This window comes from Solanum verrucosum, unplaced genomic scaffold, assembly GCF_900185275.1.
Source record: "Solanum verrucosum unplaced genomic scaffold, falcon-dt-bn FXZP01000306.1, whole genome shotgun sequence".
Lineage (NCBI taxonomy): Eukaryota > Viridiplantae > Streptophyta > Magnoliopsida > Solanales > Solanaceae > Solanum > Solanum verrucosum.
The window spans coordinates 410,585-424,213 of NW_026020398.1; the positions used below are offsets into that span (position 1 = coordinate 410,585).

Here is a 13,629-nt window from a genome sequence, read left to right on the forward strand (position 1 = left end):
AAGAAAGGGATATTAATAAAAAACTATGGTCCCCTATATAATGTTTTAATTCATGAGTCATTTTGTGAGTATATAGAACACACAAAAATTGTGATTTATAATTATAGGTACTTGATATTGATATATTGTTCCTAGTTATTATATCTTTCAACCATCCATGCATTTATGTATTCTTTATGTTATGATTTTTTGCTCATTGAGATTCATATGTATTATTTTCTTCACTCCAAAATAAACGCCATTTAAGTAAAAATCACGTCGTGTAGTTTACTACTCTTAGCCTCTAGCCTTTTATCAATGTTCAAAACGTATTATATAATGCTCATGTCAATATAATGAAAAAAATAATTTAAAATATAAATTGAAGTTTATAGAATTTGAATCTCGTATAGCTAAAATATCATTTGAGACAGAGAGCATATTTGATGTCTTACATGACTACATGAGTATATATATTTATATATGAAAGTCTTAACAACCCAGCTCACTAGTGATGTTATTCTCTTTTGGCTTATGCCCGCACGAGTTTAAAACACGTCTTTAATTAGTAAGGATTGTTTACTTATAAGTTATAGGGATAAGGGTCTAAAGAATACCTCAACTTTGGTCGGATTTGCTGTTGCGATACTAAACTTTCTTGAGGACCTATTACCTCCCTAGAGTATTTAATACCGTATTTTAAACATATATATTTTCCCACGTGGACATAAAAAATAATGTAAAATTATAAATAGTAATGTGTCCACGTGGGCACATATATACCTTTAAAATACACTATCAAATAGTTCAGGGGGTAAAAAATACGGTATTAAATAGTCTAGGGAGGTAATAGGTCCTCATGAAAGTTTAGTATTGCAACAACAAATCCGACCAAAGTTGAGGTATTTTTCAAAACCTTATCCCTAAGTTATATATCCAACATCTTTCTCGTGTTTTTATCTGTAACGACCCATTAGGTCGTTTTGAGTACTAGAACTATATTGATTCTTCTCGTAAATTTTAAATAAAATTTTTGAACTATTCGTTTAACTATACGATTATTTAGTTGGTGGGTATTTATTGAATAATTATTTTTTATTAGTTGATGGTTAATTGACGAAGTCCATAATTTATTTAACACCCTTACCACATGACCCATATGTGGAAAGAAATTAGTGAAATTTACTATTGATTTATTTAGTGTTCATAATTAACTGCCCTAAATAATTAGAAGTGAGCAAGGGCCGCACTTGTACAAAGACGGCATAGGTGCCGCAGAGAAACAAAACATAAGGCCTTCAGGTACAGAGATTCTTAACCATTTTTTTTTTATACTTGTACTGAGCCTTATTTGTGTTTTTCTTTGTTCTCCTTTTTTGGAGTGCAACGAGTGTACCAACGACTTCGACTTGCCCTCAACTCTAGCCAGTCTCCAACACCTCAAGTTCCAGGGTGAGCTATTCATTCTAGCTCGTGTTGGATTCTCTCGGTCATGGCATGATGTCCTTAGTTTTCGGACATAAACTATTTTATTTATTTATCTTGTTGTCTTTGATACTCTTAGACTTAGTATTTGGAGATTAGATGTCCTTGAAGTTATGACTTTCAGGTTTTGAGAATGACATAGAGTAGACTTTAGTGGATTTGTGTTTCTTACCTTAATATGATTGAGCTTCCGCATTATGGTTTGTATTTCGTAAGTTTAACAAGTGATATATGTTGGGGTTTGGATTCATTGGTTCGCCCACCTAGGAGGTTAAGTGTGGGTGCCACTCATGACTCGTTTTGGATCGTGACATTATCGATGTGAGACTTTTTCTTAAGTTGGATGTCACAAAAATGGTATATATTTATATATATATTATTTTATCTAATGACGAATTATCATAAGAAATATTTACTATCAACTATTTAATGAGAAATTAATAATAATTTCATAACTGAATTTTTGAATTGTTATAGTGATGGATGGAAGGAAACATAAAGAAAAAAAAAGATGAAACCAAAAGTAAAAAAGCTATGGTCCCCTAATGACATGTTCTTATTTATGAGTCATTTTGTCAGTATATAAAACACATAAAAAATGTGTTAGAATTGTAAGTAATTGAGAATAAATTATATTATTTTTGTATTCTTACAAGATATTAATTCGAGGAATTTGGGTAAAAAAACATTTTATATATTCAAGGACTAAAATAAAGAAACCCTCAAACTTAATGGTCACCAATTGAGTAAAAAAACATACAATATTTAGATTTGTAAACTGGTCATATTTGTCCATGTACTCTTAGAAAAATATTATATTTACCCTTTGTCATACTTTTTTTAATATAATTGCCCTTGACATTCAATTTTGTGCACATATTTACCCTTAGACTGTTAAGTCTCATGTCCCCAAATTTTCGACTCATAATTCTATCATTAGGCAAATAGTCCAAATATGCAATTATTGGCTAACGACCCTCAATTCCCTTTTGGAAATTTTATTCTACTTTTTGAAAAAACACAAACAAATCAACTATAATTTAGTTCTCTCTTTATTTTTATTTGTCCATCCATATTCGTTGATACATCTATGAATTAAAAGTGTTTGTTGAATTGTATTCTCAACTGTTTAAATAATAAATACATTAGAAGATTTTTTGAATAATAAATACATCCATGACATTGATTTTCTTATCCTTATATTCATTGATACATGTTTGATGCAGTACACTCCTACATTTGTTGATATTTATTGTATTTTGAATGAGAAATACTATCAACACTTGTATTTCTCATTCAAAATATATCAATGACATTATATTACTCAAAATTCAGCAAATTTAATATTCAAAAATTCGACAAATTTTGCCAAATTTTCCCACACTTGTATTTATTGATACATCTACAAATTAAAACTACTTGTTGACAGAATAAAAAATACCCTTATGTATATATTCACAAAATCTTGCATGTTTGTATACAGAAACAGACATAAAATACCAATCTCGCATATTTGTACCCATTTTTGTATTTGTTGATACATGTTGTATTTTAAATGATAAATACAGTCGAGGCAAATCTAGCTGAAATTTCTCACTCTTGTATCCGTTGATACATCTACAAATTAGAAGTACTTACAAAATATTGATTTGTAAATACTTGCTGATTAATTTTCTTTTACTTTCTTAAATTTTGTGTCAAATCAAAATCATACAAACAAATTGAAACATAAAGAAGTACTACACTACACAATATGTAAAAGGAATTAATTAAGGAGAGGAGTACATTTAATTAAGCCACACTTATTTATTCCATTATTTATAGTAAGAGTACATGGATACATTATAATGAACATACATGGACCCTAATTATTTTTTCACATGTGGCTGCTTAGTTATTTCAATAATCCATTAATTAACTAACCACAGGTATTGATTTCCAGTACCACAAAATTGTCTATTTTGACAATACGGCTTGTTTAAGTGGTTGAATACCTCCACTATTAAACCAGTAGGGTAAGTGAGAATACGAGACCCGATCAAATATGTGAATGTGAATGTGAATGTAATTGAAGTATGGTTTTATTTATCTAAAATATATTGCAGTAATTGAAGCAATATAATTATTGTCAGTAACTAAATTATGTTTAATTTTGTGCTCATTTTATACGAGAAATTGAGTGATTATGATGTGACACTGAGATTGAACTTAGGACATTTGCCTATTGATATCATTTTTTTTATTTTTTTTCACTTGGTGTTTGATATATGCATTGAAGCTCGATTAATTCAGATTTGTGCTAGATAAGGCCCCATTCGAGGGTTAGCACTCCCTATCAAGAATTTTTCCATACCCAAAACTCATTTAAATATTAAAGATGAGATCAATATGATTATTTACTTAATAATTATATTTTCAACACGCTTTGTCATAACTTTTTTTAGTATTTCGCGGATGGGTGATATGACATCTACCCACTATAATATATCACGTTTAATTATATGATCATCTCATTTATATAAGCTTTAACGATTCGTCAATCCATAACAAAAGAAAATCAAAATTGGAAAAGACTACAACATAAAAGAAAATAATAAGGGTAGACAATTACATTACAATACAAATAAGGAACATTAGTTTTATTTATGTTGAAATAGTAGAGTACATGAAGACATTATATTTAATATCTCCACTTTAATTTATTTTTCATAACATAATAATGTTACTAACCCATAGTGGGAGTAACTTGAACAATGCGTTTAAAGTTAACAGCCAGAAAAACTCTGCCACAAACATAATTAAGTGGCTTAGGCATACCAGGAAATAGAAGCCTAACATCATGAACTATGGGATTTTCCTTCTGAATTATTTGTTTTGCATATTCTGCTGACTTCCCAACAAGTTCAGGCCATGATTGCTTACCTAAAATTATTACAATTATATAATTATAAATATAATGACATAATTATGTAACCATCTGTGAAATTAAATTAATTACCTGGGCATAATACAAATTCCCCATCATTTTCCACTGGAAGTTGCAGTACTTCTATGCCATCACTGATCAAATCTCTTGCCATCAGTGATTGAAAAACTGTAATTAAAATTAATAATTACATATTTGAGAGATAATATATACATATGCACGAGCATTGACAGACTTAATAGTTTTAATAAGAGGGTTCAAAATCTTGTTAGGGAGGCTTGCCGGTTAAATAAGCCTTACTAATGAGTATAAATTTGAATTAGTCGGACCAAAAGAGAATTAAGGGCTAATTACATACGTGATGCAAGAAGCAAGAAAGCAAGCACATGAGATAACTTGAGCATACTCTTTCCCTCCATTTTACTTTTAGTTTATTTTCTTTCAAATAATTGTGTGATGTGTAAGACTCATTGGTTACACATGGATATTTATAGGGAGTTAGTAAGGGGTCGGGTCAATTTTATAATAAACGTTATGGTAGGTATTGAGTAACTCAATCATCAATAATTAATGGTATATTTTCAAAATATTTGATTAAAAATATTGAAAAGTATTTTTTATCTAGTAAAAAGTGGGGAAATTTCAGAAAATGACATGACACGTTTTAAAAAAGATTTACTAGCAAAAGTAGAGATGTTATGGTCCCTAGCTATGAAATGTTTTTATTGATGAAATTTTGTCTAATGAATTCAAGTAATAATACATGAGTCCCAAATTCAAATTAAACATATATATATTTAATGAATTTCAAAACAAAATAAAATTTATGATAAATCTATTGAATTTGGTTTTGGGTTAAACATTAAAAAATTGGATAAATTATTGAGATGAAGCCATATGTACATTCGTTAGTTTTAAGAGTATACATAATATAATATACACAATTTCAAAAATTAACGGTTAGAGTATATACAATCTTAAAGTATAACAAAAAAAATTAAATATATCTCTATTTCATATAGAACAATTTATCCATCATTTGAAAAGTTTTCAACTCATAACTCAATTGTTAATCAAATGGTCCGAATATGCAATTATTGGCTAACGATTCCAATAACCTTTTGGAAATTTTATTCTCCTTTTTGAAAAATCACAGACAAATCAACCTATTTAATTTCTCTATTTTATTTTTATTTGTTTATCCACATTGTTTGATACATTGGAAGAATTTTTGAATGATACATACATCGATGACATTGATTTTCTCATCATTGTGTTCATTGATACATGTTTTGACAATTTGAAGATAAGGGACAAAATGATTTTTTGTTTAAAGCGACTAATTAAGACAAAACTATTGTTTTAATTTTAAAATTTACACACGGAATATGAAAGGGGACAGTTAAAATTGAATTACACGTAATATGCAGGGGACACTCACTGATACCACTATTTTGTAAATTATGAATTTTACAAGAATGAAACGGAAGATTTGATTTTATAGTCGTTAACAAATATTTTATAGTTATATGATTTTTTTAATGGGAGACTATGATAGAAGATCTGATTTATGCTTAATGAATAAATAGAACTATAGAGGTTGGAGCATCATTCCGAGTTTTTATTATTTTCTTTTAAATGGGAAATAATTTTGTTTCAATAAACTTTTGGATTTAAATGAAGTAAAATTCATTTAAAGTAGTTTTTTTTGATAATTAAAATTTTATATACCAAAGTGAACATTACACACTGGAAAAAAAAAACAGCAGACTTGGACATACATGCTCCAAGACTTGCTGAAACACACACTCTATCTATCAGCCTTCTCTCACAGCTTCTCTCCTAAGGGTATACATTGAGTTCTTGAAGTCTGTTGCCTATCTTCCCATAATGGGATCCTCTTCCATGTACTCTAATGATGTGTCTAATCATGAACTCCTCATTTCTCTGTTTGGACTGAAAGATTTTGTTGTTGTGCTCTATCCACACATGATAGATGGTTCCTGCCATAACTGAAACTTCTTTCGTTTTTAAAAAATCAATAAAATTGCCTCAAAATAGGGGGGAAAAAAGAAACTTAATTAATTTATTGGTAATTTGACTTCTTTATTTTATAATAACAAGGCTAGCTAGATTTTGTATTCTTCTCAATTGTGTATACCTTTTTTAGTTTTTCATTCGGTATTTGATATCTGCTTTGGAGTTTAATTAATAGAAATTTATTCTGAGAAGTTTTTTTTTTATATTCAGTGCTTAAATCTGAAACCTCTATTTAAAGATGAATACGTATTTATCTTTCCCCACTTATAATGATATTTTTGTTTGCTACTGGTCCCTAAACCTTCTTATTTGTTCCAAAGAAAGTATAACACATTATCACATTTTATTTTTATTTTTTGGGGTGTAATGGGGGGACTAATTTGACAATTGCAATTCAAACCCTACCTACCACACATTAAATAAATTTATGGTCCCAAATATTTTAAAGTCTTAAATAAATATACAATGCAATTGTTTTCTGAATTCACGTAAATTCAATATTTTAAAGATAGATCTTATCCAAATAATATACACTTCACCAATAAAAAAGTACAAATAAAAGAAACAAAAAGAAAAAGAAAGGGATATTAAAAAAAAAAACCTATGGTCCCCTATAAAATGTTTTTATTCATGAATCATCTTGTTAGTATATAAAACACACAAAAAATGTGATTTATAATTATACGTACTTGATATTGATATATTGTTCATAGTTATTATGTCTTTCAATCATCCATGCATATACATACTCTTTATGTTATGATTTTTGCTCATTCATATTCAATTATATTATTTTCCTAACTCCAAAATAAACGATATTTAAGTGAAAATCACGTTCGTTTAGTTTACTACTCTTGGCCTCTAGCCTTTTTTCAATGTTCAAAAAGTATTATATAATGCAACTCTTCTCATGTCAATATAATAAAAAAAAATATTCTTTAAAATGTAAATTGAAGTTTGTATAATTTGAATCTCGTTTAGCTAAAATATCATTTGAGACAGAGAGCGTATTTGATGTCTTACATGACTACATGAGTATATATTTATATATGAAAGTTGTAACGGCCCAGCTCGCTAGTGATGTTAGTCGCTTTTGGCTTATGCCTGCATGACTTTAAAACACATCTTTAATTGGTAAGGACTGATTTCTTATAAGTTATATATCCAACACCTTTCCTATGTTTTTATCGATGTGAGACTTTTTGTCTTAAGTTGGGTGTCATATATATATATATTATTTTATCTAATGACGGATCATCATAAGAAATAATTACTATGAACTATTTGATAAAAAAAAATAAAAATTTCGTAGCTGAATTTTTGAATTTTTATATAAAAAAAGAAGCTATGGTCCCCTAATGTAATGTTCTTATATTTATGAGTCATTTTGTCATATACAGAACATATAAAAAATGTTTTATAATTGTAAGTATTTTTAATATTGATATATTGCTCCTAATTATTATGCCTTTCAATTTATTAAATTGCGTGTGAATCCAATATTTTCTATTAACCATGCATTTACTATTTAGATATCTCTGATATTTTTATAAGTAATGGACACAATTATTTCTTTATTTTTCGTATACTTATGTAATGACCCTAAAGGTCATTTTTGGAAATTTTCATAAAATGACCGTTTTACCCCTCCCTATAGTTGCCCCGAGTCCTAATTGTTGTATTTTCAAAGTTGGTTTGAAGTAAAATTGATGAAAAGTTGAGTTTTTAAGAGTTAAAGTTTGGTTAAAAGTGCTATTTCGAGTCATTTGGAGTTTCGAGACTCGAATCGGATTTCCGTCGATTTTAGCAGTTTTAGAATGTTGAATCGGGTCTATGAGAATTTACGGAGTCGAATTTGGAGTTAAAACGAAGATTTGAGGTCCTAAGTTGCAAAAATTGTGAAATTTTGATCAAGAGTTGACTTTGGTCAACAAACGAGGTTCCGGTGCTCGAAATGGAATTCCGAGGGCACCGTTGGATTCAGGGGGTGATTCTAAGTCTAGAATGAGTCTTGGTTGAATTTTTAGAGGCCCCGAGTGCGTTTCGAGTATTTGAGCCTAAAGTTAGTTTCTTGACGCCTTATCGGATACCGGGTCAAGGAGACCTCGAATTCAAATTCCGACAATTTCATTGAGTCCGAAATGTCATTTTCAAGCTAGTAGAATATTTGGTTTGTGTTCGGGAAGTGCCAAATGAGTTTTGGGTGAGCTTTTAAGCTTCTTGGATGCTTTGACACTATTTCAGCAAATTGTGGCAACTAAAGGGTTCATTATTAGTTTTAAAGGTCGAAAAATTATTCCGAAGGTTCTGAAATTTTGAGCATGAATTATAGGACTTATCTGCAAATTTTGGTGCATTTTCGCTAATCCGAGATTGGACTTTTATCGCAAATAAGAAATAATTGTTTACCGAGTAGAAATGATATTTGACTGGGCAAACGAGCATGAAATTGAGCTCCGATTGAACGAGCAGGTCCGTATCATTATTTAAGACATTTACAAAAAAGAATTGGGTCATTTCACTATCGTATGAGGAAATTACGGCCTTTTTAGTGAAAGATTAACTGTTGTTTTTCTGGTGCATAACAGTCATGCAAACAACAACAACAACAACATGCCCAGTGAAATCCCACTAGGTGGGGTCTGGGGAGGGTAAAGTGTATGCAGACCTTGCCACTACCTCGTGGAGGTAGAGAGGTTGTTTCCGGGAGACCCTCAGCTCAAGAACAACAAATCTAAGTGACAGGAGAGATATATATAAAACATAACAGCCAATACAAAAGATAGCGTATAATCAACAAATGAGATAATAACAACAAGAAAGTAATGCGATGCGTGAAACGCAGTAAACAACACAAGGCTAGGTCTACTCCAAACGCTAACAACCCATACCCTTGCATGGGAAGACAACACGCTAACCCTACTAACCTTCAACCTTTATACGCGACCTCCACTCCTTCCTATCTAGAGTCATGTCCTCGGTAATGTGAAGCATAGCCAAGTCTTGTCTAATCACCTCCTCCCAATACTTCTTGGGCCTACCTCTACCCCTCCGCGTACCCTCTACCACCATTACCTCGCACCTCCTCACTGGGGCGTCTGCGCTCCGTCTCTTCACATGTCCAAACTATCTCAGTCTCGCTTCCCTCAACTTGTCCACCACAAAGGCCACTCCCACCTTCTCCCGGATAACCTCATTCCTAATCTTGTCGCTCCTAGTTTGCCCACACATCCATCTCAACATCCTCATCTCCGCAACATGCATTTTATGAACGTGTGCGTTCTTGACTGGCCAACACTCCGCTCCATACAACAAGGCCGGTCTAACTACCACTCTGTAAAACTTACCTTTAAGTTTCGGTGGAATTTTCTTATCACACAATACTCCAGAGGCAAGCCTCCATTTCATCCAAGCAGCCCCAATGCAACGTGTGACATCATCGTCGATGTCACCACTCCGTTGGATTACAGCCCCAAGATACTTAAAACTTTCCTTCTTAGGAATGATTTGTGCAGCAAGTTTCACTTCCACATCTGTCTCATCCACCACATCACTGAATTTGCACCCCAAATATTCTGTTTTGGTCCTACTCAACCTGAACCCTTTGGACTCCAGCGTTTGTCTCCACACCTCCAACCGCGCATTAACTCTGTCCCGCGTCTCATCAATCAGTACTATGTCATCCGCAAATAACATACACCATGGGACCTTCTCTTGAATAGACCGCGTCAACTCGTCCATCACCAAAGCAAATAGGAAAGGGCTTAGGACTGATCCCTGATGCAGCCCCATCTCAACTGGGAAATGTTCTGAGTCTCCTCCAACTGTTCTAACCCGAGTCTTGGCTCCACCGTACATGTCCTTTATCGCCCTAATATAAATCATTGGGACTCCTTTAGACTCCAAGCACCTCCAGAGGACATTCCTCGGTACTTTGTCATAGGCCTTTTCAAGGTCAATGAACACCATATGTAGGTCTCTCTTCCTTTCTCTATATTTTTCTACCAGTCTACGCATAAGATGAATGGCTTCGGTAGTCGAACGTCCCGGCATGAATCCAAACTGATTCTCAGAGATGGACACCCCTCTTCTCACCCTTATCTCCACCACTCTCTCCCAAATCTTCATAGTATGGCTCAACAATTTGATACCCCTATAGTTGTTACAGTTTTGGATATCACCCTTGTTTTTATACAATGGAACCATTGTACTCCACCTCCATTCTTCAGGCAATTTTGCTGTCTTAAAGATAACATTAAACAGCCCAGTTAACCACTCTATGTCCGCCTTGTCCATGCTCTTCCAAAATTCTACCGGAATCTCATCGGGTCCGATCGCTCTTCCCCTACTCATCCTACTAATAGCCCGTATAACCTCCTCGGACCTAACGCACCTACAGTATCCAAAATCCCGAAGTCTATCAGAGTGTGCCAAATCACCCAACACAATGTTTGCTTCCCCTTTTTCATTTAAAAGTTTGTGAAAGTAGCTTCGCCATCTTTGCTTGATGGAGGTCTCTTCCACCAGTATTTTGCCTTCCTCATCTTTGATACACTTCACTTGGTCCAAGTCGCGCGTCTTCCTCTCTCTTGCTTTTGTGAGCCTATACAACTTCTTATCCCCACCTTTGTCCCCCAGTTCGACATACAAGCGTTCGAAAGCTGCCGTCTTCGCCTTCGTAACAGCTAACTTAGCTTCTGTCTTTGTCGTCTTATAGACTTTCTTAAGCGTCCGCTTCTCTTCCTCGTCTACGCACTCCGCCAATTTTATGTATGCAACCTTCTTCGCTTCCACTTTACCTTGGACTTCCCCATTCCACCACCAATCTCCTTTATGGCCTCCAAATTTACCCCTTGACACCCCTAACACCTTAGAAGCAACTTCCCTAATGCAACTAGCTGCTTTATTCCACATGCTGTCCGCATCCCCGCTACCACTCCAAGCCCCTATCCCCATCAGCTCCTCACCCATCTCCCGAGAAAGGGTAGGGGTCAACCCACCCCATTTAATCCTCGGTCGATCAGGTATCATCTTCCTCCTCCTATCCCTCTTAATCTTCGGTCCATCACCAAAAGCTTGTGTTGGGTAGTGAGGTTTTCACTTGGGATGACCTTGCAGTCCTTAAAGAGACCTCTATCACCCTTCCTAAGGAGTAAGTAATCTATCTGGGTCTTAGCTACCGGGCTACGAAAGGTAACCAAGTGGTTCTCCTTCTTCGGAAAGCATGAGTTAGCAATCACTAACTCAAAAGCCTTAGCAAAGTCTAGAAGCAAAGTTCCACCTCCATTTCTCTCCCCAAAACCAAAGCCTCCATGAACATCATCAAATCCACTAGAAGTTGCCCCGATGTGGCCATTAAAATCTCCACCAATGACAATCTTCTCGGTATTCGGTATACCTCTAACTACCTCATCCAAATCCTCATAAAAGCGCTTTTTGGCCTCCTCGTCCAAGCCCACTTGAGGGGCATAAGCACTAATAACACTCAAAGTACATCCTCCAATGACTAGCTTAATCGTCATCAGCCTATTATTGATCCTCCTAACCTCCACCACTTGCTCCCTCAAATCCCCGTTTACTAAAATACCCACTCCATTTCTATCCCTTGACCCTCCTAAGTACCACAACTTAAACCCATCAATATCCCGAGCCTTGGCGCCTACCCATCTAGTCTCTTGGATACAAGCTATATTTATCTTTCTCTTTTTGAGAATTTTCACTAGCTCTATGGACTTCCCCGTCAACGAACCTATGTTCCAAGATCCTACCCTCACGTTATGAGAACCTGTAACCCCCTTACCACTCTTATCCCTCGACCTCGGCCTCAACCGAGGACATGACTCACTACCACCATCAGATACCAAATCCACTAGAACGAAACTGCAATCACAGTAAGATCTACACAGGAATACACTAAAAACTGCAACAGTAGTACATAGTAAGGGGCAATATAACAACAACTACACTATATGGTCCAGTATAGTGTGTATTCTAGAGGACACGATAACACCCACTATATTATATACTGCAGCACAGGTCAGAACTATATTAGAAAACTGAAATACTGTTCCGGGATAAAGGATCTGCAAGAAAGAGCCTAGCAACGACTAGATTCAGAGCAAAAAAGAGAGAGAAAAAGGATAGATAGAATCTGGTCGGTGAAGATGGAGGGTTTCGGTGATCTATGGGTACTTTTCCGGCCAGATCTGGTTGATCTCCGGCGACACACAGTAGCACTGTCGTCTCTCTTCTGGACTGGTCGCCGGGGAAGATAGATGAGTTCGTCGGAGAAGCTGAAGAATGTTCTTACCTTCGCCGGGGTTTGCTGTTCGCCGCTCGCTGGTCCGAGCAGCTGGAGCTGCTGCTCGTTGTTATCATCCTCACTGGAGCTTAGGAGAAGATAGAGAAATAGGCTCGCAGGTCGGAGCTGGTCCTCGCGTTGCTTCTGGTCGGCGCAACCTTCGATTGTGGCCGAAAATACCAGAGAGAGAGAGAGAAAAGAGAGGAGAGGAGAGAGAAAAGTCAATGATCCATCTATATAACAGTCATGCACTGTTATAAAAATCTCAGACTATGTTCATTTGGTATTTTGAGCATATCGGGAGTTCTAGAGATCGGAATAGAGTGATTCTTACGGGTTTCTTCTTGAATTAATATGAGGGTTAGTATTCAATCTTCAATTTGATATTTTCTCATAATTTCTTTATCTGGTTTTTTTTCCTATCCGTAAATCTCTTGGGAAAAATTGGGGTTTTATCGATTTGGACTCCCTTTTTGATGAAAAAGGTATATTTACGATCCTTATGTTATGGGTAAACTGATTTTAACATAAAATTATTGATTCATCGATTAGTTTCATCATATTAACCGTGTACAATTTGGACTTTCCTGGTAAAGTTAAAGTTTGATAAATTGAGAATTTCAAGGTCAATCTTAACTCCGTTTTTGATGAAATTTCATATTTGAACTTATCTAAGCATGGGTAAGATGTTTTTCAAGAGATATTTCATTTTCAAGTCGGGGTTTCGGATCCGAATATTTTAGGCTTCTTCAAGAACGTGGATATTCCTTCAAATTGAGTTTGTGAATTGATTTCAACTCCGTTTTCAAATTGGTTTTCACCATTAGCTTCCAAATACTTTAAGAATCATTTTACATCAAAATTTTCCAGATTTGGGTATGGTTTTCCGGTATGAGAC

General features: G+C 34.3%; 1 protein-coding gene and 1 long non-coding RNA gene across 3 annotated transcripts in view; both read right to left on the reverse strand.

The window, feature by feature from the left end:
- Positions 1 to 4,076: 4,076 nt before the first annotated feature.
- Positions 4,077 to 13,629, reverse strand: part of LOC125839606 (proteinase inhibitor I-B-like) — a 164,599-nt gene continuing 155,046 nt past the window's right edge. For both annotated transcript variants that reach the window (XM_049518601.1, XM_049518598.1), the window contains exon 3: positions 4,077 to 4,386. In XM_049518601.1, the coding sequence (XP_049374558.1) occupies positions 4,190 to 4,386 (197 nt within the window). In that variant the 3' untranslated portion in view covers positions 4,077 to 4,189. The remainder of the gene's footprint in view (positions 4,387 to 13,629) is intronic.
- LOC125839618 (uncharacterized) lies at positions 4,486 to 4,820 on the reverse strand. The gene is made up of 2 exons (XR_007443689.1): positions 4,749 to 4,820; positions 4,486 to 4,558 (listed from the first exon to the last, which is right to left on the reverse strand). It is a non-coding gene; the product is annotated as an uncharacterized LOC125839618 (long non-coding RNA).